General features: G+C 36.2%; 1 protein-coding gene across 1 annotated transcript in view; it reads left to right on the top strand.

Moving 5' to 3' along the window:
• Positions 1–27,326, top strand: part of VPS13B (vacuolar protein sorting 13 homolog B) — a 424,599-nt gene that overhangs the window by 19,479 nt on the left and 377,794 nt on the right. Inside the window, 3 exon segments of the mRNA XM_032708140.1 lie at positions 21,631–21,751; positions 25,249–25,416; positions 26,562–26,743. Of these exon segments, the coding sequence (XP_032564031.1) occupies positions 21,631–21,751; positions 25,249–25,416; positions 26,562–26,743 (471 nt within the window).

The following is a 27,326-nucleotide window of genomic DNA, read 5'->3' as shown; positions in this document are numbered from 1 at the left end:
GGTTTACTAAGACAAACAAAAAAACTAACATGTATGTGGTGTATTTGTCTTTATAAAGTACAGAGAACCTGTTCTTATGTGTAAATATAGGTGTATGAAGTAGAAAGATGAATAATCCTTGTACATTTACTGATTTTTACTCAGATTTTTCTTTTTTCCTGACCTACTTACAGCAAGGAAACATAATGCCAATAGTCAGTGTCTTTGTTCCAAGGTAGAGGGTAAAAGGGTTTATATATCATCTTTGGCATAATTCCTAGTAATAGAGGGTCAGATTCTGATTCAGCTTCCCTGGTGTAGGCCTGGACTACTTCAATTGATTTACTTTGGAGTAATTCCAGACTTGTCCCAGTCCAGCTGACATCAAATCAGGACCCTACAATCCAGCTTTGTTTCATGTAGTTGGGTGAAGAGTTTGGATTGGTGTGGTTTAATGGGGAATGAGGTGAAGTAATGCATTTAAAAATATCTCCTTGGAGAGGAAGTAGTTTTTCCTCATTTGTTGATAGATTAAAGCATAGTTAAATTTGTTGGAATGTATTTTAGCTCCTCATTATAGCAGAACCTACTATTTGAGAATGGGCATGATTACAGATTTTGTAGTGGAAAAACCCTGTAATTTATCCACCTTGCGTAAAAGCATCTAAGAATTCCAAAAGACAGAATACTCTTAATTCTTTTGACTACAAAGTATACTCTGACATTACAGCTTGTTCCCTTTTAAGGGTATGGTTGAATTATAATTTATTAGGTACAACTTTAGCAGAAAAATTCCCTTTATTCACCTGTTGCTTGGGACTTAGCTTGCAATACCTGCACTTGAAGAGTAGTTGCTGTTAAATAATTTTGATGCACAACTGATGTAGATTGTATTTTATTTTGAACACTTATGGATAATAATAAATTCTATCTCAGTAAGCTACACTTCTTCCAAAAGAATAGATCAATGTTCAGGTTTAAATGTGTACATTCTTTTCTAAGGAAAAGTCATTGTCTTACCTCTTTACAGACCATAAAACTCCCAGGGAAACTGTACAATACTGCTGGCAATACCCTGGACTACATAGTCTTACTCCAACTGTTATCAAAGCATGAACTTTAACTGTAAATATTTATTTCTTTGCCTCTGGAAAATATGGAACAAAGTTGATCCCTCTACTGAGAAATACAATTTTTTTTTCCCCTCCATCTTCTCCAACATGTTTGTTTAGTGATTCTGACACTGACTTGCTGAGAAACCATGTCCTGAGACCCTCACCTTGGCTTACTAAGGATCCTCACTTGGCTTCCTTTACCCATGCAAAGGTCTGCGGAGCTCCGAATGCTGAGAAATGTTGTCCTTCGTTTTCAGTTGAAGTCCTTATCTATTGTATCTAATTGGAGGATGAGCAACACAAAGCTGCATTTCCTTTTTTATTTTATATGCACGAATCATTCTTCTGGAAGATTTTGTTATGTAAAGGGTTCTATTGATTTCAGTTTTTTATTTTCAGCTAAAGCTGAAAACGTATTTTGGTTTCATTAGATAGCAAAGCCTATTAGGCCTGTTAACCTGTCAGCATTATTCAATATTTCAGGTTACTTTAGGATTTCCCAAAATGAACTAACAGCTGCTGCTGCAGCAGTTATGTGTAATTACTTAGAATTAAACCTAAATATGATTAGTCCTGATTTTTTGAAGTGTGTTGGTAATGCAGGATTACTATTCTGTGCATTTCCGGTAGCTGAGGGTCTCCTGATCACCGCAATCAGTGTTGCTCTGCTGTGGGAACATAGGAGACAACAGTGTTCCAGTTCTTGGGTGGATGGGCTGGTCTCAGGTTTGTTTTTTATTCCCAGTGGCAGGAGTGTCATATTTCATGGCTTCTGGAACACTTTCTGTAGGTAAATATCATCTGGAGTATGTTGTATATATGCGTAGTTCTGCTGCCTTCTGGAAGTCTCTGCCTTCCTGTATCTCTACTGGATTCCAGGTGTTTAAGCTTTCTGCCCTGCAGTTTTTCCCCAATGGGGCCCAATGAAGACCTGAGAAAAAGGGCAGACAAGGCTGTGCTGCTGACTCCATACAATTCAGTCAGCCTGTTCTTGATAGTCTCTTCCCATATGTTCCTCAGATGTGGACAGTGATGGCATTGTGGGGTAAATGCATCGTTCTGGCAGTGGGAAGTGGCCACCTTTTCTGGAAGCTCTTCAACCCTTTTCCCAGCATGCATTAAAGATGGGATTATTATATGATGGGGGGAGAGGCTACAATCCATAGATAAAATGGTTGTGGGGAGCATGCTGCCTGTTCCACTGTAGTCATCTGGTGTGCAGCTGAGGTTCTTAGAAGAGGAGGCCAAAGGGAACAAGCTAAATGAATTGTCCTGCCATGCTGCTTATGGCCTGTGGGCTATAACTTGTTCATTGTAGATATTTGCTTATGATACTTAAGAAAATTAAGATTTTGCAGTAAAACGTTAGAAAAATACTTAACAGCATGAGAAAAATCTGCTTAAGCCACAATGAACCTAATTCTTTTTACCAGCCGTCCACAAAAAGAGAGCATCTGGTAGACAGAATAGATCAGTCCCAAGTGCATATGCTAGTGGTTTCATTGTCATCAACAGACATTACATTTTTGTTGATTTATTTTGTGCAATGAATAAAACTTCATTTCCTGCTCTATTAAGGATGTTCTACTTTCCTTGACTTGTACAAAAATGAGGTATGGTTGTTGTATCCATATAAAAGTTGAAAGCAATTGTGTGGCATGGAGTTAATGGTGGGCACATCTTTTATCTACTTATGCGTGTGCAACAGTTGTTTTCGTCTGAAACCCTCTATTTGTTGACGATGCTAAATCTTCTGCAGTTACCTTTCCATTCTCAGAACTGTAATCTGAAGGTCAAGATACTGTAATCTATTCTTGGTTTATTATGTATCAAAGAGTATTCCCCTCATAACTGGGGATTATAAAACTGTAGTTTATTACCCATATACTGATTGTTTAAGCACTTCTGTTCTCAGTCAAGTAAAACCAAGTGAAATGTGCATATAGTCGTAGGAGAATCTGGGATTCACTTCTATTGGTGTCTGTACAACACAAATTAATTTGAAAGAAAGAGTATGCTATAGCTGCTCAGTCATTTTGCTTCTGGCATTTTTGATGAAAACATAATTTCTTCAGAATGATGTTTTTAGTGTCTGTTTTGTCTTAGGGGAAAAAAAAAAACCCCGAACAAGATACTGAGTTTGGAAGAACACAGAGCAGTGTTTTTCTGCTTGTCAAAGCAGGTTCCTCACATTTTTGATACTGTTCAATATTGAGTTGTATCTAATTGAACTGCTGCTGTGTTGTGTGTGACTTGTAGCTTGGATATCTGGTTCTCTATTCTGTACTATATTCCTGGCTGCGTTTCTTCAGCAGCATTCTTTTTCACTGAAATGCCTAATAAGGTCCATGAGTGCTATGGTTACAGGGCACCACCAGGGAGATGTTCTTTTGAAGGAGAGAACTGGTTACACTCAAAGCTCTTGTGGCCACATTTCTTTTCAGGTGGTTGCTTTTTTGTGTGTGAAAACAGCAGAATATTTTCATCGGACAAAATAAAGTTGTGCTACTTTCAGGAATGTTGGAAAACTATTTGAACCACATTTAAAAAAATACAATTTTTCAGAAATCTGAAAGTAAACTTTGGCGTTTCCAATTACATATTTCTTTTTCCACTAGCTTTTATCTTGATCTTGTACTTAAAGCAAGTATCAAGATAGTGGGACCACAGGAGCCTGACTCAGTGAATTGGCCCATGTGTTAGCATCTGATGAGGAACAGACTTGTCTCAGAATTGCCAGCTCATGAGTGCTCATCTTCCCTCTGGCTGTGCTGGACCTGGATAGAGGTTGATGATTCTGACCCACAGATTCTTATAATGCAATTATAAGATTCTAACTCTGTTTAAGGGTAAAGTGGAGCTACTTTGAAACTAACACTTCATGTCTTTACCCATTGTTAAACCAATCTGATAGTTATACTAATACCTAGATCTTATCCAGTCCTTGGCACCAGTGGTACATGTCCTATGAGTATTGCTTGTTAATCTTGAAGTATTTTTTTATGATCTGCTGACCTCGGTATTTTGTGATTTCTGATTTAATAGGCTTCTGATGTACTCTTTTCTCACTTGGAGGCAGTTTGCTGGTTCCAGAGCAAATGATGAGTAGTGCCACAAGCAGAGAGGAAGCTGAGGGAACTGCAGCTAGCTGTTATGAAGAGATCCCCTGCTTGGGAGATTGGACTGTAACAGAAGCATGAAGGAAGAGTTGTATGGTGGGATTGAGCTTTCTGAGTTTATCCTGTCCTGCTCTGCTTGAAGACAGTCAGAGCAGCATCACAGACATACCTGTTCCTTTCTTGCCACTTCCTTATGCCTCAACTCAAAGTGATTGTGGTGTTTAAGTTCTCGTTACCCATCTAAAATGTCCGGTGTATGACATTTTACGACTATGTAATATTCTTGGATATCTTTACCCAGTTAAAACTCTTAATAGTGATACTTGTGTTTTTAAGATGTCACATGCTTGTATTTCATATTTTTGTTTTTTCATTTGAAGAAAAACATTTCTTAGATCTATGCAAAAGGCTTATGCATAACGATCTTGTATAGACAGAAAGTAAGGACAGACTTAAGTGGAGTGTTCTACTCTCTTCAGTTTTTATTCCTATCTCTAGGGAGACGTAGTGCTTTCATAAGTGATCTATAAAGTAACCTTAAACACATTCAGGTCACAATAGCTTTAAAGCTGCCTTTGTACATGATTTTGTTTTCATCACTGAACACTATTGTAATGAATTTAAGTGTGGCATGATCCTGTCGTCTGTGCTGACTTGAGGTAACTACTTGCACTAATCAATCTTTTTGATATGTCTATTCTTGTATATAAATTCAGGTCAGGTCTACTGTTGTTATTGAGTAAAAAATGGTTTTGTTCAGGCAAGGTTTTTCTCTTTTAATTCAATTTAAGAAACACAAGTATATTCCTAAACATATTTTCTGCCATTGCTCTGGTTTTGGTTCACTGCAATGCAATATGTAGCCTGTTCAGAACAACAATCTGTGGCCTGTTCTGCTTCTGAAAGGTGCTGTTATATAAAAGCAAATAGTGAAGTATGGTGCTGCTCCGTTTCAAATATATACTGATAAATCAGTAAAAACTCCAAATGAGCAACAGATCAGTCTTGCATGGTGTGGAGATTTTTTTTTATTTGTGCCCGCACTACAGTTTCAGATCTTGTTTTACAGTGGTAGGAGAGCAGGTAGCAAGATGGGAACGGGAGGAGAACAGGGATGTTTGTTGATATCCGTGTCAGCCCACACATGTAACAATTTGGTAGGCTTGAACACTTTCAAAATTATTCTTGAGATGTCTCAGGCAATAAAGCTTATTTTCAGCTTTTTATTCACCGTGTGCTTCAGATTACCACTTGCTGTCCTACTTGCTACTTTGTAAGGTGCTGTTCTGTTGCCTGAGCTTATGCTTTCCGAACTCCCCTTCCTTGCTTCAGTGACCTCTTTAACTTAACAAACCCCTAGTGCTTCAATTGCTTCTTCATTTTGAATGTTAATATAGATTTATTAGAGTTATTGCATAATTGATTTTGTCTTAGAGGAGTAGAAGACATGAGTTTTGGAAAGGGTTCATATTGTATTTTGAAGACAAGTAGTGTATAAGCACGGTCCCCATCAGAAAATCAGGTCTTAGAAACTTGTTCTGCGGTCCTGAACCACTTCCTATAAATATTTGCTTTATTCAGAATCCTGATCTAAACTAGGCTGAAAATTAGAATTGCAACTGGTTAGAAGACAAAGGGAACTTTTCCCGGTTCTTACAGGAGTTGGAAATATTTATTTCTTCAAGATTAATGAGTCTTAGGGATTGACAAGTATTTCTCTGACAAAATCACTTACATGGTACTGTCTCTTTGAGCTTAATTTTATACAATAAAAATTCAAATTTGGATTCTATTAGAATAGACTATTTGGATGAATGTCATAATTTAAAAAATTGCACAATTTCTTGGGGGAGTTTCGAAGTTCATTCACTTGATTTGGTAAGCAGAGGTAGTGTGCATAGAGTCTTCTGATGCAGAGGTTTTTTTTGGCAGTAAAAATGAAAGTAATAGTAATCTTTATCATATTTCTGTTTATAAATGTAATTGTTTATAAACTCTCACTTTAAAAGTTTTTAAATGAAAACTAGTTTGTTTTAGGGAAAACTACCTCTCTTTTACCCACTTGAGAATGCTACTTTCATCATGTTTTTCTATTTATTCTTTTCACAGCTTTAATTTCTGAAAGAATGTTATTTCATGAACTATTTAAATATTTGATGTTTTGTCCAAAGCTTCTCATGTATAATTGTATGATCCTATAAAATCATTTTATATTTTCACTAGAATGCTAAATATTTAAGACTGAAGTCAATACATGGCAGGAATGTCATGGCACTTATGATCCATTTAAGTAATTGTTTTTCCAGTCTCTTAATTAAAATCACCCCTTTCATGAGAACAAAGCTACATACTTCATTTAACATAGAGAATGGTGATATGTAATATGCAGTATGCATTTAAATAGAAATTTAAATGACAGGAGCAATGTAAAATGCAAACATTTTTCTCCGCCATTATCTTTCTTGCTGTAGTCTGAGATGTGGAGAAAAAAACTCAGTCGCAGTAATGTACCTTGGAATTTGGTTGAAAAGAGGGTTCATGGTGTAGTTTTGGGTGTGGTTTATTTATTTAGTGTGTCTGTGAGGCTGCAGATATATTCCCACATGTTGTAAGTTACATTATCAGTAAATTAGTTCTTTTGCTCCTGTGTAACAGCAGCTGAGACAATCTTCTAGCAACATGTAAATTATTGGAAAAAGTCCCTGATAAAATTGATGAGCTTATTGAACTTCAGAACTAGTCTCTGGTGCGTGTACAAATTCGGAGATAACTGTTATATTGAAACTCTCTGCCTGTTGGTGTTTGCTGTGCGGACACCTCATTTTCATGTTTGTTTGGGCCAGGCACTGCCTACGCAGGTTGTGCTGAAAGCTTCTTGTCACTGGAGGGTGTAGTGTTTTGGGTGCTGCAGGAGCTCAGCCTGGGGACAGCAGTGCTGCTGCTTCACTGCCCCTGTGGTATGTACTGTGAAGTCTGTGATGCCCTTGACTCCCAAGGTTGGCCATCTCATCCATTGCTGTCCATGGCCCTTCTTCACCTTGTGTGTGGCCCAGCAGCTTCCCCAGCTGTCAAAACTCACATGTAGTTCAGTAGCTTTACTCCGTGTGTTTCGTTGCTGTGATATGTATTGCTCTAAATGCAATTCTGAAACCAATAGTTTGCTTGTCCAAAGATTAATTTGAAAATACTTTAACCATTTTAATTCTGTACTTAGTGGCATTTGCACAAAATACCATGTGAGTAGCAGGTAGTTTCACGATTCTCTGGAGGGCATGGTTTGCTACAGCTGGTTTTCCTGTACTCTTATTCAATAAAATGTTTTACTGAATATCTCATAACAAGCTGCTGTTATATACTCATGGTGGTATTTTGTAATATTCCTACAATAATCCACCTGCATGGATTTCAGGAAAACGCTTAATGAATCTAATCTTCCCCCACTGCTGGCCTCCCACCCTGAATTGGAGAATGTCCCAAACTCTGCTTGAAATGGAATACTGGGGCAAAGTAACTCAGAAACTCAGGCTCCTTCCACCTGAGAAACAAAGCTCCTTCCTCCAGAAAGAAGGGAACAAAATAGGAAAACCCAAACCTTGGTGGATATGTAGTGGTAACAAGCATACTTTTCGTTGCTTGTCTGAAATGCTTGAACTTAGGAACTTCATTCTACCTATCTGGTGTCATACGGTCTTGTTACATCCTGTTGTTCCTGATGTATCTGAGGTGCATACTGGCATCTAATTTCTGAACATTGTGCTGTGGGATATTAAGATGGCTTAAAAGATAGTGATCTAAATTTCTGTACATTAGTAAGGGGGAAAACCTGTTTCCAATAACTTTTATAGATCTTGCAGTATTTAATATACATCTAGTAATAGCTGTGTATGTAATTGTCTTTATATGATCAAAATAAATTATTGGACATACTTTTACATTCAGATGCCAAATTAAAATTTACTGTCAAATGTTTAGTAATGCTGGAACTAACATTTACCTCTGTGTGTCGTTCAACTTAGCATGTGGTAATTGACTGAAGTATTGCTGCAAGATATTAATGGGAATATTCTCATGCTTCTTAGTTTGGCTGTTGTTCAGAGACCAGTTTTCATAACTTCTTCCAAACTATTTTGGTAAACATGCATATCTTTCATTTCATAACCCACTTGGTAAATTTTGGTCGCTTTAAACTTTTGTAGAGAGACAACCATACATTTGAATTGTGCATAGCAAAAGAATATATTTGAAAGAGAATAAGGGCAATGTCTACTGCTTTTTTTTTCTTGGATTAAGCCAAATGACTGGCCATACTATGACTTGCACTCTTTGAAAGTTGTATTTCTTTTGTATTAAAGATGATGTTTTTAAGAAATACTTTGCATTTTGTTTCTACCACTCTGCGTTCATGTTTCCTTTGTAATTTGTCATCTTTGTGTTATCTCACCTCCATTTCTGATCATCTACTAGTTTTGGCACTGTTTTTTTGGAGGCAATATTCAGTGGTCAATATTGGAGGAAATAATTATTGAAGAAGCTTCCTACCATTCTGAATTAATAGTATTTTAACACCAGCAGGAGCTTTTTGATCATTGAATCTCATTTTCTTATAAGAAAGTGTCTATAAATTGAACTAATTTTCCCTGATCTTTGGGTTTACTATAATTCAGTTTCTTCTGTGGGCTAAAATATGACACCCAAAAAATTAGTTTGGTGCCTGAAAGCATTTCTTGGGTACACTTATGAAGGATTTTTTAAAACTTAATCAGGATGTTTATGGGCTAAGTAACCCTAGGAAACTGAATATATTCTTGCACACTTGCAAGTACGTTGAAACTGCAACTCTCTAATTGTATTTTAAATTAATTTTGATATATTTTTTCTATTTAAACTACATTTGTTCATCTTAATGCTTGTTGGGGTATGGGATAGCTTAAAAAAGGACTACATGTGAATAGAAAAAGGCTGTTCATCATTTCATACAAATTCTTACCTATGCGTAAGCGTGCCTATGTGCTTCCACAAAGGGAACAGGATCAGGATGAAGTTTTAACTCCCAGATCATGTATCTAAAATATACAAAGTCACAATGTAGGGAGCACAGTAGTGTGTTAAAAAATGTGAATATTTAGATATCATTGTGTGACTATGTTAAAAGACTCCTATCAGTAAGATGCACTTCCACAATCATGTCCTGTGGTAACTTCCTTGATATCCAGTGTATTGTCTATTTGAATGTTTTGTTGCACCTTACAAACTGATTTTGAGGCTCACATGGCCAAAAAAGGACTATTTAAGCACCCAGTGCTTCAGTATTTTTTCAGAATGGAGGTGTATGGTTCTTTGCATCCTGACTTCTCTGCCAGGAAATTTGGAAATAACTATGTACCAGCCTGTTCACTGTGTGAAAGCTAGACACATTTTTTTCTTACGAACTATAAAGCAAATACTTAATCTCTGTGCATTGAATCACAAACTTGTGTTCCTCCCCAACAGTAAGTCTCAAGAATCAGTTGACCATTTCAGAAAAAAGCATTGCTCAAACTGATGTATTTTAGAGCCTTATGTTTCCAGAGCACTTTAATAATATATATGTATCAGTACTTTATCTTGAACAAACATAGTTTTTAAAATGCTATTTGGACATATATTTTAATGGTATGTAAGACGTGTTCAGAAGTGATAGTTGCAGTGTCCGGCTTTGTTCAGCCTACTCGGTGAGATGCAGGGTAAAAATTTTTGGTCTACAGGCAGTTTGAGGGAGAAGGAGACAGAGGAGAGTATTGAGAAGACCTGTCTGGAAAGAATAAGAGGAGGGTGTCTGTGTGTGTATTGTGGATTCATGAGTGGGCTATGTTCTGTGCCACAGGAGGGTGCTAAAGTGTGAACCCAATCCCTAGGTGATTGCCATGGGTGGATAATCCTGGATTATCATAGTCCTTAAATTATTGGTATTATCTAAAATTCACAGAAGGACTTACTGTAAAGTGAGGGATTTGCCTTCTGACTAATGAAATTATCTGTTGCAACTGCTCTTCAGGAGTGCAGATAAAATGTATCACTCAAGGAAAGGTCACTTTCTTTGATATGAATGCAGTTGCACTTAGATGAATTTGTAGTATTGTGGGTAATATGCTTTAGGTTAGTTTTTGAAGATGTCGAAGCTATTCACCATCCCAACCAATATACACCATGTAAAATAAGTGTTAGTGAAACCTGAATGAGTTGATGACTTAATAGTGTGTTAACTGTGATTACTCATGTCAAACTTAAAGAACACGTTTCACAGTGTAAAGTAATAGATAAAAACCTAATGAATTGTAGATTTAAGGGAATATTTTTGTGAGTTTAGGTTTAAATATATTTTTTGGCTGATATTATTCAGTAGTTTTGGTACAGATGTTGTTCCATGTTTTGATTTGAAATAAGATACAGTATTTTCTTCTTCCACAGTAAATGCTCCCTGAGTTTTCCTTCTTGGCATTATATGAGATTAGAGGATGTTTCCATGCTTTTAACTTTCCTGCATGCGTATTTTTTCCCCAAGTTGTTTTCAATCTTATTTCTCCATCCTGTTGTCCAGTTTTGAATCTCTTCTTGTTGCACGTGGCTGGAGTTGCAGTTGAGCATAAATCGAAACAGTCCTGTCTTGACAGCTCCTTTCAGAATATTTATATGTTTGTTCCCTTGGGCACTCAACTTCCTTTCTTCCTGACACTCACTTTCCTACCTCGTTTTAAACTTGTACTCATTCTTTCATTGCAAATTAGACCAAGGATAAAAGTTATTTTCCATTCAAAATGATTGGCATGGATTTGGAAGAAGGTGTCTTGCTCTTAATTTGATATTAGAAAACATTCCTTCTGATTAGTTAGTACTAAGGAAGATATATTTGAATTCTCAATGTTTAAATTTTTGTAAGGAAGTAGGTGATGTGCACATATTCACTGGAAAGAATAACAAATGCTGGATCCTTACAAAAAGTCCCTACTGCCTGAGAGGAGGCATACTATTTTTAACTAACCAATGTGATAAAAATTTACATGTTATGTTGTAATTACAGACATGTTTTGTAAAACTTTGCAGCGTTCATAGTGTAGTGTTGACAGCCACACTTGTCTTAATACATAGCATTCCGTCGGTTTTGTGTAATAGACTGCTGACTATTTTAGAAGATAAATTACTGTTTATTTAGGTTTAAGTTAATGTTTCAAAAGCTTTCTTACTTAAAAAGCAGTGCATTATAAATAACAATAAGTTCTTTAAAATGATGTACACATCGGACTGACAATTGCAAAGAAAAGGCTGATTATAAGTAGAAAACATTTAATGTACATGTTTTGAGTAAGTTACTCCTATGTGTACTTTTTTACATTGATTAACCAGGGAGTTTTTGCAGCCATTCAGCCAGCTGTGTAGTTTAGTCCATTAGTTTTAAATATTGTTACTTATCTAAGATGTAATTGATAAACTACATTTGGTGAAAATCTTTCTTCCCCGTGATGGTGTCTGAAGTTAACTTAAAGAGAAAGAATACAAATAAAGTGAAAATTTTCAGGAGAGTTGTTACAAACACAGCAGATCTAATAATGTGTACTTGAAAGTTTAAAGACAAAGATTTTGAGAAAATCATTATATTGTTTTTACAGAAATTTTGCTTGAGACAACAAAATAGTGAAGCTCTCGACTAACTTGGCTTCTGTGTTTAGAATTTATCAGCTGGAAAGTAAGAAAACTGTGTAAATTAGGACAAATGATGTTTCAGACAGGTGTATGGAAATCTTTAAAATTTGATGTACAAGTATACTCACCCAGTAGATTTTAATTTGTTAAAGCTATTTGAATATAATTCATACATAGCATTAATAATACAACTTTATAGTACTACATGTATGTTCATAGAATGCATGAAAAGCATACTGCATTAGAGGAGCTATTGGAAATAAGTTAGGAAATGAAGTTTTGTTTTAACACAGAACTAAAAAATCCATTACTATTTTTTTTTAGAGATTATGCTTAGTTTTTAAAAAGGGGAAGGATTTTTTATTAGTATCATGTTGACATTCTAATCTCCTTTGTATTGTATGCTGAGATCTTAATTTTTCTTTAATGAAATGCCCATACTTCTGAATTTGAAGAATGCAGTGAAAGCTGCAGAGAGTTTTTCTTACTGTGTCTGTGGCTGAGAAATCTTTCCTAATTGAACTTTCCTGTACTGGCAAAAATGTCCTGAGAAGTACCGTTCCCAGCTTGGGAAGAATTCCCTGGTGTGAGTTCTGTGGACAATGGACACAAGCTCAAATTCGTCTTGGACCTATCTTGGTCAGTAGCTAAGGAAGAAAGGATTGCTGCGCTGATATCTCTTACCAATGCTTTTCAGTTGTGTTGGGTTTTAAGCTTGATATCTAAAGGAAACAGATGTGCATGACTTCATCATTCAGTTTTGTCTTCCTCTTCTTTTGCACTGCCCCATGAAATTTTGAACCTACTGGCTAGTTTCAAACAATTTTGATGAAGAGTTAGTCATTAAGGATAACCCCTACACTTGTGAAAATCAGTAGCAACTGGAGAGACCCTAATGGATATACTCCTCCTTCTGACATGGGCATGTATAATCCTTTGCCGTTTCATTGCCTTCTTTGCTCTCTTTCCACCCCCAGCAGCTGCCAAAAGCCAAGCACTACCCAAATGATGCTCAGCACTGAAAAGAATCTGCTTGGATAACAAGTTCTCCCGGCAAAGCTTTTTGCCTCAGGCCTTTCACTGTTATATGTCAGAAGTTTATTGTGATGATGGAAATTTGAGAGCTGAGGATTACTCAATTTGCTGGGACCCTGCTGTAGGTCTGCTGTTCAGTAGTGTTTGGGATTAGTAGGAAATTTGGTCTGGACAGTATTCTGCCTTCCTCTGAAGGAAGTGGGTGGCAAGGTTATGTTGTAATAAAAATTATTACTACATCCTTGGCAGGTGCTTGGTGAAGGGAATTCTTGCACATGAGGTCTGGCTTTCTAATAAAATCCAGTAGGAAACGTGTTAGGGGAAAGTACCCCTAAATAAAGTGTGAAATGGAGCTGCAACTACAACTCACCAGAACTGTGGGGGCAAACAAATACCCTCAATAATCTACTAGCAAAAAGGAAAGTGGTATCTTGGTGAAGTGTGGTGCCAGTTGAAATAGAACTGGAGACTAGTGCTAGCCCTCTGGCAGGTGGAACAAAGGAGAGTGACCTGAATGGACCAAACTTTTGCTAATGGTTCCCAGGTGTCATTTAATGAATAAGTGATATAATCGAGCCACGCTTACAATGGTGTTTCGATGTTATGGTGAACAGTGCAGGAACATACTTGATAAATCCTAGAGAAGTAGTGCTCAGCTGCTCTCAGTATTTCAAGGAACCTGTAACGAGGATGAGAGTATGTCCAGTCTTTGGTACAGTGTCTTCCAAAATAGCACACAGAGAAATGTGAACTGGCTTAAATACTGTTTCTGTACATAGAAGAAACACAGCACTGTAAGAAAAAGGTTTGTTGCAGTGTTGACCAGTTCAGTAGCTGGACCTGTCCATGGATGAGATGCTCCTAAAACAGCCCCCAAACTGTACGTTTAGCTGGATGACAGCGAGCAGTCAAACTGGTCTGGAGTTTTCGCATATGGAGATAAACTGTTTCAACTTGAAATACATGTCCTAGTTTTTCAGATGTAATTTTTAAGAGGTTTTTTAAGTAGGTATCAGTTCTTTTGTCACTCTTAATTTTATTAGATTTGCTTGTTTCTGAACACAAGTTGAAAAAGAGAATAAAAATGTGGCACTTCTCATCTCCTTTCTTAGGTTTGCAGTCTGTTCTTCTGAGTTTACGTCCTGTAACTCTTTCCTTCCAGTCCTTCAGGGTAAATTGTCTCAGGCACAGGGAATAAGTGGGGCAGAAGAACCCATTTTAACTCATATCATCAGTTTGGCTGAAGGAGCTTACCTAGTACTAATTTTTCTGCACTGTCTCTCCTCCTGATTTTTCTTTTCAGGTCACGCTGGTGTGAGAGTTGCTGAGTTAAAATTCTGTGCACTGTGAGTTTTATGGAACACACATTTCAGAATTGCCTTTTGTATCCCTTCCTTTTTTTTTTTTTTCTTTTGGCTTTGAGAGCTCTAATCATGGATCAGGACTTCACTATGTTTGGTTTTAACACAGAATAATGTTAAAGAATTACCATGTCCCCACCCATATCCCCCCTACTAAAGCACTGCCCAAGCTTCCTGTAACATGAGAAAGAAAAAAGCTTATCCTAGGAGAAATTGCAGAAAAGCCATTTTGAAATGTTTATTTCTATTAAAAAGCACTTACCTCGTGGTAGGTGGCCTCATAATTTTTTAAAACCACAATAAATGTATCAGACTTTACTAGATGATCAGTTAACAGTTTATAACTGTCTTTCCACAATAGAAGGAAGATATTTGTACAGTTCCCCTCAAAAAGACTTGCAAAGTCATTTTATTTGTTACTCTGTCTTAGGTGTTGAGAAATATGGGTATATTTCTGAGAATCATTTAGTGAGAACAGCCTGTTTTATTTATCTTTGGCTCTATGACCTTATCACCATAGGCTTTCAGACTCTTGACAGCTCCCTTTCTTGTAAACAGAGGAATGTTCCTTTCAAATACCTTGCATAATCAGCTCATCGAAACAGTAGCAACATGCAGGGAGATGCTGTTGCCCAGAAATCAATAGGCCAATGGCACACATGTTGCCATATCAGTGCAACAGATTTCCTACAAAGCTTATTGGCTTACCTTTGGGGCTGCTGTGGCAGCTTTTTAGTCTGTCCACAGCTTTCATGTGGATTTTTAAATGTATTTCAGAGCATGATGTGCTATGCTAATATAGAATTAACAAAACATGGCTTATTATAACACTGGGAGGTGGATGTAACCTGATCTAATGCAAGTATCTTCAGTGTGTCTTGTAGGTCATCACTGCTAGTTGTTTCTTTTAATTTAACATCAGCTGAGATCATATACCATAAGAGGCAAATGGAGGCTAACACCTTGTTAACTTATTTCTTGATTGCTCCAACTTGTCTGTTATGCTTAACCAACCTTAACCCTTGTTTGTTTGCCCCACCCTCTGCACCTCTGCCCAAAAATTCCTTTGTATTTCTTCTTTGTGGTCTGGTACATAATATTAATTAATATTTTTATTAATATTAATTCATTTAATAAATTAATAAATAAATGAAAAAAATTTGACATCTTTCTACATGAAATAGTACTGAAAAAAATTTTAGCAGGAAAAAAAGACCTTCTATCATGTTCGCATCTGCCATAGAGAAAGACAGCATTTAATCTCTGAACACTCAGTCTGAGGTATATGATTTGCCAATTTGAAAAGATTTAAAATTGAGTTTTGTAATAGTGAAAAAAAATGAACAGTCCTGAAAAGACTTTTGAAGGTACAAGATGTGTGTGTAGGACCTATAGATATAATTTCTATATATAATACAGAACTCCTTAATAATTCTACAAAATTGTAATACAGCTTGATTTGGCTAAGTCATCTTCAATATATTATACTGTCACAGTTTTTAAATATACATATATTTACATAATTTTAATGTGCATTACACTATTAAATCACACCTTACAAAAGATGTCACATTTTGGTCATTGGACTTTCTCTGTTTCAGTGTTGTTACGCTTCTAGCTTTTTGTTCATTAGAAAAAACAATAAAATTAATTTTCTGTTTCTGTACTAATTTCTAAGTAACAGTTAACCTGTGCTAGCCAGCAGCGGTGTTGTTGTGAGGTTAGAAGTGTAATATGAATCAATTTGTCTATTTATGTATAATGCATATTGGCAGTTTTATAGCAGTGGAAAAGAATCAGATATCTTTCTGAAAACAAGCTCTTGATAGTGCTTACCATTTCAGTGAAACTTGTGTATTTTAAAGATATTATTTTTAAAAACTTGTGTTACTCTTTGTTTCATTTTTGCATGCAGGGGAATCACAGTGTAATTTGAAATGATTTCTGGTGATGACCTAGTCCAATTTCATGCCCAAAGCAAGTCCATTTAGAGCAGGTTGCTGCGGGGCTTAGTCAGCAATGTGCTGAATAGCTCCAAAGATTGAGACTCTACCATCTCTCTGGGCAATACTGGATACCCCTCCGAATGAAAAAGTGCTTTCCCTGCTTGGAGTTGCATGTGTTTCAGATTTGTTGGGGTGTACCATGAAAAGACGAGTGGCAACAGACTTCATCTGGCTCCCTCTTCCCAGTACCCACTCAGTAGGTAGCAGTAGACAGCAGTAGGATCTCCCATCTCCAGGCTGGGCAACCCTAATTTATCTCAGTCTCCCCTGAGGGAGAGTACAAGAGGGTGCTCCTGTGCCCTAACCACCATGGTGGTCCTGCATTGGATTTGCTTCTGATATGTCTTGGAGAGCCCTAGACTGGGTGCAGTATTCCATACAATGTCTCACAAGGAGCTAAGAGAGGAGATGAGTTGTGCCCTTGGCTTCACCATTGCTAGTACAGCCCAGCACACAGTTGACCTTTGCAGGAAGGGCACACTGCTGACCCACGCAGCTTGCTGTCTCGTGGGACACTTGGATTGTTTTCTGCAAAGCTGCTTTCTAGCAGTTTGGCTCTTAGTCTACATTTCCAGAGTACCATCATCCTGGGTGCCCCAGCACTTAGTGTTTGAATCTGGACTTTGCTGAGTTCCTGACAGCCCATTTCTTCAACCTCTGAAGGACGCTGTGAATAGCAGCCCTGCCCACCAGTGCATTGGTTCCTCCCCTAGGCCGGTAATATCCACAGCCTTGCTGAGGGTGTGCTCTATCCCATCTTCCAGGTCTTTAATATGGGTGTTAAACACCATGGACATGGTACTAATCCCTGAAGGATGCCACAAGTAACAAACCATCAGCTGGACTTTGGAGCCCTGATCATAACCATTTGAGCCCAGTGGTCCAGCCACTTTCTCACTGAACTTATCTCCCACTATCCAGTTGATACCTCACCAATCTGCAAATAAGGTCTGTGCAGGACATTGTGTCAAAGGCCTTCCTAAAATTAACACATTCTGAATATGACTTTTAATCTTGCCACCAGCAGAGAACTGTGCCATATTTTTGCATCTTGTAGTTTAAGATATGCTTTACAGAAAGAGAAGTAGCTGTCTTTTACTGACTTTAAAAGGATATTAAGCTTATTCTTTTAGAAATGATAAAGGATCAGAAAAAGCAAATTTTGTAGACGAAGAGAAAAAATGGGGATGGAGAGCTCTGCAAGTTCTTGCAGTAGGTAATTAGGATCAGTTTGGGTTTTAAAATCTTAATTTATAATATTCATTGTTTTTAGACATTTTTCTGGGTGGCTTTTAAAGAACTCAGTTGTCTTTATCTCTAACTTGATTTGATGAAAGCAGAGGGACAATATTTGTATAAATAACTAAGTGATCTCCAAGAGAAAACATTGTTTTCCCATAAAGCATGCTTATGAGACATTTTGGAGATCTTGCACATTGAATAAGATTTGTGTGTTTTAAAAAGAGTGTGTTTGGAAAACAGAATAGTGAATGAAGATTATAAACACTTATTAGGAAGGATCATAATAAATGTCATCAGTTTTGTGTTCAGGTGTTGTCAATTGTAATCTGCTCTAAACCTTGCAATAATTTTATATTGCAGTAGAAAATTGATAGAGGAATTTGCATGTAACTTCACTAGCCTAGGTGTCTTTAGGATGTTACTTATGACTTTCATAGTTTTGGAAGTAATTATAGTGCTCTATAAAAACATTTCAGCGGAGTACCTGATCTGACATATTTGTCAAAAGCAAAAAAGGAGCCTGGTTGTGCAAAATTGTTTTTATCATATTTGCATAACAACACCCAAAACCAGGCCCTTATGTTCGAGTGTAAGTGTTCTAGGCTTTGCTTATGATACAAGCTAGTGGGAAAAGATAGTTTTGTAAATGAGTTATCTTATTTAAAAATCATCTCTCTAGATATATCATTAGTATTTTTAGTTTTCCACTGTTGTGACTGTTGTTTGGAATCGCTGTCATTAATGCTAAAATGAATGGGCATTTATCAAATCTCATACCATAACTATAGTTATGACCACTTTCAGAATGTAACTCCCTTCCCTCCACCAATATGATTTTGACTTTAACTTTTAAATGTTTGTCACCTGGTGTAAGGTGGATTTATTGGAGTGCAGTAGTTTTAGTGGCTTTTGGCTGGGTGTTTCTGGTGACATCACTATGATCTAGACACAGCGTGTGACTCTAGTTGGTTCCAGTGTTAAATAGTTTCATAATTATGCTAGTTTTGGCAGTTTCCTTGGAACTTTCCCCATCTCTTTAATGAACATGTTTTACTTCTGGGCTTATGAGGCAGCCACATGTTTGAGAAATTAATAGCGTGCTCTTAAAGTTAACATTGAGCAGAGGCATGCAGATACAGAAAGCTTTTGGATATATGTGTACTTATAAGTTCTTATAAGTTCATGGCCATTCTTATCATCTTCCAGTAATTGAAGAATATATTTGGCTTACAAAGTATCAGTAACTGTTGTGAAAAATGGTGTGTGTTCAAGCTCAAAAAAACCAAAAACAACCCATGCAACTCTAAAATATTTTTGATAATTGTGTAATGTAAAGAAATGAATGGATGTAATCCCAGATATAAAAAAAACCCCTTTTTTCAAATATTATTAAGAATTCTTCTTAAATGTAGGTATACTCTGTTACTTCATATGGATTAAGTCACATAGGTATATTTCAGAGATAAATTTGTTTTGTATTTTGTCACCATCTTGGAATATGTACATTTTTGTTTTTGTTTAGGTCCAACTTGCTGTAAATGATTTCCAACTGTTTTCCATCACAACGGACTTGTAGCTCAGGGAAATATAAAAAACTTATTGTATTTAATGAATATATAGGTTGAGATTTGAGACTTTCTTTCAAAAATAACTTTATTTGAGTGTTCTCTGCCCCTTTCCTTTAAAAAAACCAACCCACTCCCAATGTGCTAGTATTTATTCCCAGCTCTCTGAGTGGTAAAAACTTAAACCGCTCTTACTTAATCTTTGTTCATAATACTCAAAAACATTGCATAGATTTTACGTGAAGTTTTGAGAAGATGCATCAAACATAGTAGTAGCAGTACATAGATGGAAAAGTTAAATGTAATCAGGCTTGATGCAGTTAATGCTTGAAAAAAAGAATGCCTTCCTCATCTCCTTGCCCCCCCTTTTCTTTTTCTTGTACTTGACATAAATATTAAAAGTCAAGTGTAATGTGATCCTATCAGATGAGGTCATTAAATTGTCGCAGCACAACAATATGTACAATCCAGGAGTGAGCTCAGGAAAGAAGGAAATGTGCTAATTGAGGTGTTTGGTCACTCTGACATCTTGGGATTTCTGCAAGTTTAAGCCATAAGTATGGTGACTCATCTGAAAAAATATTTTCACGTCATATGCAAACTAGTTTCCAAGAAAGAGTATGGTTAAAAGTTATTTAAAAAATTTTAGCTTAAAAGTATGTGATCTAAGTTTTCTCAGTAAACTGGAGAGGAAGGTGGATTGAGCTTCACTAATTACAAATACACGTTGATGAAGAGGCTTCCATCACCCCGGGCTTAAAGACAAAGCAAGAGCTTCGAGTTTTCATTAGGTCAGGTATGCCATGAAGAGAGAAGTGGCTTTCTTGTGAAATAGCACCATAGTTTGAAATTCTGAGGAAGTCTTCAGGAGACTCTCATTCCTTGGTGAAAAGTACCAGAAGTTCATCAGAGAGGAGAAAACAACAGAACAAACAAATTCCCTATAAACAGAGTTTATGCTAAATGCTCATTTAGATTTTTTTATGCATTGGAATGAGACAGTCCTGTATGACTTCAATGGCCAAATAACGATAAATTAAAAAACATCAAACAGCTTGTTTCAATTCTATATTTATTAATAACTGGAAAATCTCAAATTCTTTATGGTAGCTCATCCTTCTTTTAGAAACTATCATCTACCCTTCTAATATGTGAATATGTCTGTCTTATGTAATTGCTCCAAATAAATTCAAGCTTCTATCTTCATCTTGTTTTTTTCTGAGACTAAGATTGTATTGCTCTTTTTTCTTTTTCTTAGTGAAATGGTATTTCCACTTTATCAGAGAATTTCTGTGTTTTGTTGTTCTAAATACGGAGTGGAAGGGGAAAAAAAAAATCTCTTCAATTACTTTTGAAGTTGTAGACTTGTGTTTAAAATGTATCATTACATGTAACTTAATTTTGTTTTTTCTTTTTTTTTTAAATGAAAAAAACCCCTAAATCAAAAAGCAAGTACTGTGAAGATTCCGTTTTGTAATTTCTCTGAGATTATTAAAAATACCAGGCAGCATGCAGGGAAACACATGATCTGTCCTGTACAAAAACTCAACACAGTTTAATCTGTTTGCTTTTTTATATTTAGAGGACTTAAGAATATTACAGTTTAGTACTGTGGTACTTGACATTTGTTCCCCAAACCATCTTTTTGTGAACACATTGTGTGAGCTGAGTAGTGCCATGACCCAGAAGGCATTTTGCATTGCAAAAGACTACATCTATCAAATAAGTCATTTGGCTTGGGTCAAAAGTTGTGTTTGCATCCTCTTTAGCCCGTTCTTTTAATACATTTACAAGAATATTTGTATTACCTCTCTTGGCTTTCTTGCACTTGAGCCCTGTAGTTAAACTGTCTTTCTGGAATGTAATGGGAATACTAGTGGTGTATTTAAAATCCTTGATTCAGCTAATTAAGGTTTTCCTGTGTCTGTGAACTTAATCTTGTAAGGCTTATATCACATTCTCTAATTATGAACCATGTTTCTGCTTTTGAATTCCTGAACTAGAATAAAGTATATAAAAGCTCAAGATGAGCAGGTGCCCTCAGCTCATATATCTTTCCTGGGGTCGTGTTTTACTATTATAGAAGTCTACAAAAATGTTTTGCCTTATGAATCAGCTTCAGTTAGTGGTATTAGGAAGGACATGACTGAGGTCTTAGAACCATCTGAGGTGGTTTCATGAGTAGGCATGTAAGCTCAGACAATTAGGTAGTTTCTCATATTTGTTTCAGTAGTCTGCAAGGCTCAGCCTCTGTTTGAAGGAATGTTTCAGCAGAAATGCAGCAAGATGAAATGTGTTTAACTGAATTAATATTTAAATGACTGGTTTCTTTTTTAAACAAAAGTTAGTGAAAGTATTAATTATGAACATTTTTTTATGTTGTCCAGCTAATTTTGTATTAATTTCTGTATTACAGCGTTGAATTGATGGAAAAACAGTAACAGAAGTTCCTGAATCTTGACCAAGTTGTTTTCCTCACATTTATTTTCTTTCTGTTTGGTTGACACAGCTGCTTTCTTTTCCTCTAGCAGGAAGACCACGAAAGCTGTGGTTCCAGTTCAACAAATCGCAGTACCACGGAAAGCATGAAATCAGCAGTAAAACCACGACGAGTTCAGCAGTCTGCTTCTCCTGACCCTGATTTACCTCCAGGTAATCCATAATTTCAGATGCTGGTTTGTATTTGAGTTGTAGAAAATACCTGAAGTTTGTTCAGATGCCCTCAGTGTTTAAGTTAGATTATTATATTTTTGTCTACCTATAAATCACATAAAGGTCAGTGAAGTACTTGTGTGTTAGAAAATAGAACAGTCACAAAATCACAATAAAATATGGTTTAATGCTGATAACCTTTCTTTCCATTTTAACAAATTCTTAAATTTACAAAACTCATTTATAGTGCAAGGTGGTACCATAAAATGGCTTGAGTTAGAAGGGACCTTAAAGATCATCTAGTTCCAACTCCCCTGCCATGAGCAGGGGCACCTTCCACTAGACCAGGTTGCTCAAAGCCCCATCCAACCTGGCCTTGAACAAAACTTCTCTAGGCAACCTGTTTCAGTGTCTCACCATACTCATAGTAAAGAGTTTCTTCCTAATATCTGATCTGAACCTGCCCCCTTTCAGTTTAAACCATTATGCCTTGTCCTGTCAGTATATGCACTTGTCAGAAGTCCCTCTCCAGCTCTTGTAGACTCCCTTTATGTACTGGAAGGCTGCTTTAAGGTCTCCCTGGACCCTTCTCTTTCCCACGCTGAACAACCCAAACTCTCTCAGCCTGTTTTATTCATGTTTTTTATTGAGTCTTGTATCTACTGGTAGAAATTTTCACCAATTTTTTTTCCCATTTGTGGAGTTTGGATGTTGAACTTGGAGATATTTTATGATATAAAATGTCTAAGGAATTATGTCTCTGATTTCTGTTGCCTCTGCCTTTGGATATGAACTGTTGTTCTGTGCAGAAAAATGAAATTGGAGAGTACTAGAATGAATTGCATTTTGCCTTCTTGGGGCATGTAGTTTTAGATGAGTAAAAGACATGACATGACAGTTTTGTGTTAGGCTTTTTTGCTGTCTTTTGTTACCAGAAAATTTATGCTTGACTTGAATCAAAAGACGACATTGAAATTTAGTGTGTAGAATATTGTATACTACAGGGTATCATCTTGCTTTGGAATGGGTACTTGAGGAGACAGATCTGGGGGCTTTTTTAGGGCTTTGAGATGCAATAAACTCCAGTGGCTTGGAATTGCAGGACACTATTTCCTACCATGGACAGCGCTTCAGTTTTGACTGCTCCTTGGCATTTGGCTCTTTGGGTCACACCTGCAAACCACAGAAGTCAAAGGCTTGCCAAAAATTCCATGATTATATTACCCCCAGTGACATTTTTAGGATTTTTGTACATTAATTCCTGTCTGACAAAGTTCTCTAAGTACAGTTGGCTTTGGTTTTGTGTGGACAAATAACACTGTTTAGTATAGAGCTTATGTGGTAAAAACTCCTAAGCTTCAATGTGCACATCCTGCATTTTAGTAAGATTTTGAGCCCTTTAGTTCTACAGTATTCTCAGAGATGAAGCTAGGCAGAGCTTAGCTAAAAATGTAGCTTTGGTAACAATAGACCACTGCTAAACTTAAGTTATTTAGAAGTGACCAGTCTGATGATATCGACTCTCTGACTATAGAGCTACAATGTTTTTGGAATGTTGGATCTGAAACTGCATTTCTAGCTCTTAGTGCACAGTGCAGCCTCCTGGGTTCTGGATAATTTGTAAAAAACATACTTGTGGATTTCGTATGACACTTCAGAAAAGAATTTAGCCGTACAGATTTTCTGGTGTTTTCAGTCACTTACTGTAGAAAACCTATATTTTAGTGCAAAGTTGCTCATAATCTTATTTTTAAGAATTACAGGAGTAACAAGCAGCCTCTACTTGCATTTTTCCCACTTGTATTTAAAACAAAGCCCTTTAAAAAAAAAAAACAAATCAAAACCAAAAAAACCCAAACCCAACAAACTCCTTATTATACATGAGCTTGCTGATGTTTTTATTAATTTTTTTTTAATAGGAAGGATTGCAGTTTCTTAAAAGACTGGAAGGTATTTAAGAATTTGCTTTTTTTCCTTCTGTGATGCTGGGTTTGTAGTGCTTTTGTCATCCCCATCAGGAAAATGTATATTAGATTGACTTTGAAAGACCCTTGAAAGCAAAATATTGAAAAAACTTTGGGCCCGTGGAGGGATAACTTTACTTTCTTCAATGAAATTAGTAGCTTGCTTTAAAATCATAATTAAATACCTGGTTATAATTTTATAGTTGCTAGTTAAATTGTCTGCAAAATATTTCTATGGTGAAATTAAGAAAAGGAACTAAATGCTTTGCGCTGGCTTCTACTTATATACAGGTCAGTTTACATCACTCTAGTGATGAATATGGGTCTCTTATGCCTCTTAATTATTGAAATAATACATCTGGTTTTCTGAATTCATATAACTTGAAAACATTATCATATACTCTGAGGTGAAAAGTAATATTTGAGTGTGAAAACAATGAATAACTACAAAAAGCAGAGTAGAATGGAAGTAGCAACTTCAGTCTTTTCCTACCTACTTCACAATATTTTGATTCAATTAGTTCAATTTAGTTTTTTATTTGAGTTAAAATTCTTGATACAAATGAGTCATATTTAATGCAAGTTTCAGAAAACTGCCCTTGAAGCCTGTGAGATTTAAACCTGTATAATTAACTGGGTTTTTTCGGTATAGTTACCAAACTAGAACTCTGTAGTGTGTATTAAATGTATTTTAGATGCAGGTAATGTTATAAACATAGAAATTTTAAGACTCACTTTTTTCCAGCGCAAATTAGTTATCTCCATACTTAGATTCAGTATACATAAAAGAGAAAAATATGGGTAGCGTTTATTTCTTTATGATGTTGGTAAAATATGAGTGTATACTACACCCTGTGAATTCCCAGGTGAGACTATTTTTCCAATCACATTATGTCTGAAAAAATGTAAATGGCTTTGTTCCCAAGAGGCTTCAGTGCAGGTGCTTACTAGTGGCGTTGTTGACAGAAATTGGTTTTGATATAGCTCCCAGGGGTATTACTGAACAAGATGTGGATGTATCAGCTTTTAGAAGGGGAAAAAGTAGTAGGCATATTAATGTTTAGGCAACTTGTAAAAAATGTGAGGGAGCAGATACACATAACGTGAAAAGCAATGGAGCAACTGGTGTTCACTTTCCCAAACCTATTTCTAAATATCTTTCAAGTAAAAAAGTAGTTGCCATTACAATTCTTTGTCTACAATAATCCATAGTGTTCTATTTTCTTAATCAGTTTGGAAGTTAACTAGTCTCTTATGCTCTATTGTATTCACAGTATTTACAACTTTTTTATACTGTCTTGCATTTCTAGGATGCTGGTTGACTTAACAACTGCGCAGAATATTAAAGAGTTTTAAGTTGTGCGATTTTTTTGATAAATAAAAGACAATGTTACTTAGTTTGTATAAATTTTGACTTTTAAAAAAGAGTACAGGTTGAAAATAATGAATATATGGAAATAATTGAATTTATTACTAAATGAGTTTGGTATCATGTCTTCCTTATCACTCCCAATAATTTGCTTTATTTTATAGGTTATGTTCAGAGTTTGATTAGGCGTGTTGTAAACAATGTCAACATCGTGATCAACAATCTCATATTAAAGTATGTGGAGGACGATATTGTTCTCTCAGTCAATATCACTTCTGCAGAATGCTATACAGTGGATGAGTTTTGGGATCGAGCATTTATGGACATTTCTGGTGAGCAGATAGTTTTTGATTTTATGTATCCCTGTGGAGGCACTCTTAAATTCATATAGAAATTTGCAAGTCTCATAAAAACGACTCTTTATATCAGAAGTAAAATAATTTCTGCCTGTTTTCATTTTTAATCAGTTTTTCCCTGGTCCTTACCTTGATTCTGAAAAGCCAATTGTGCTAATATAGATTGATTCTTAATGCATACTTGTATGATCACACATAATTACATTAGACGTGTTGCAGTCCTCTGCTCATACTTGCCGTCCTTTGAGGGTATTTCACTCTGTGCTTGCTGCTGGTGGTGAGTGCACAGGCAAGCAGTTTCTATTTTTGTGAACAAGCAGTAGCATATTAAGGCATTTCATTGCCCTTGTTTGTGATGATCTTAAAACTCTAAACAGGCTGGCTAGAGAGGCAGTAAAACGCGCTGCACTGTAGTGAGCACGGCTTACCCATTGCAAGACATGATTCATTTTGCTTCATGTTTTCAGGGGTAAAAGGAAACAACTTCTGATTTTTGTTTTGGTCTTCAGTATTTCAGTGTTTCAGTCCTTGAATTGTCAGCATTCACCTCTGTGATTAGCTACTCTTATTGACATTTGGTAGAAGTGGAATTGTAGTGCAGTAAGAGTACTAAGATCACATGGACGATTTCGGGGGGTAGATTGGGGAATTCAGTTAATATTTTCCTGGACATATTGTTTTTGGTCTGGCTAAAATAATTATAAATTAATATGACAAAATTACAAAATATGTTCCATGTTAAGATCACTGTAATAGCTCTTGTTTGTTTGGGAAGGTTCAAAAGAAAACTTTGGGGGAAAACATGCAAAGTTATTTCTGGGAGAATAACGAGAACGATATTTATTGCTCTTATGCTTCCGCATGAAACAGTACTCTTATAGAAAGATCTAAGGTACAGCGAAGGGGTGAAAATTTTAATTGGGTGTAACTAATTTGTCCTCACTTCTTGCGCGTTCAGCAGAAAAAGTCTGTGACACATTAATCATATAAGCAAGTACTTTGCTGCTGATTTAAATAATGACCAAATAAGTATCTTGTATTGATTTCTTTTAGTTAAGAACCTGTATGCACAATTTTTCTTATGCAATATATTTTTTTAACCTATACACTTCTTTTAAAAGCCACTGATCTGGTACTGAGAAAGATGATCAACTTTTCTGACTGCACAGTATGTCTTGATAAGAGAAATGCTAGTGGTAAAATTGAATTTTACCAGGAACCTCTGCTGTACAAATGCTCCTTCAGAACTCGTCTGCATTTCACTTATGATAACCTCAACTCCAAAATGCCATCTATTATTAAAGTAGGTATCCAAAATAATATTTTTTGCTTCTCACTTGTGAGTTTTGAGATTTTTCAAAAGATACTTAGAAATTTAAGTAGTATGAAAAGCTTATGCTGTTGGTTTTTGTTAAAGGAATTTTTAATTGTGTTTTGTTCATATGATGCAATTAGTTTATCTACAGTAACAGTGTGTAAATAAGGAAGTTATGTTCTCTAATATTTCCTTTTTTCCTTGGACTTTAAAAAAAGCACAGTTGTAAGGTGCAGTCTGCAGGTAATCTGTTAAAGAAAAAAAGCCAGTTGTGTTCTCAAAGGTGTCTGCAATAAGATGGAAAGGATTTTTTGCCTCAAGTTATTGTTTCAAGTGTAGCGCAAACTCTGCCGAACAAGAAGAAACTCGAGTGTATTAACACTGTGCAGTGAACCACGTGGACTGGATTAGCGAGTCAAACAGCTCCTCGTGAGCGGGGGTGTGATGCTATACACAGACATCCGACACTAGGTGACATCTTTACAGCCCACAGTGCAGAAACAAAACACTGAGTTGATGGGGAGACTAAGCTACCTTACACTCCTATTTTTTTTTCTACTCTGAATAGTCA

Source organism: Chiroxiphia lanceolata, chromosome 1, assembly GCF_009829145.1.
Source record: "Chiroxiphia lanceolata isolate bChiLan1 chromosome 1, bChiLan1.pri, whole genome shotgun sequence".
Taxonomy (NCBI): Eukaryota; Metazoa; Chordata; class Aves; order Passeriformes; family Pipridae; genus Chiroxiphia; species Chiroxiphia lanceolata.
The sequence above is the reverse complement of the archived record's forward strand: the minus strand, read 5'-3'. Positions and strand labels throughout refer to the sequence as shown.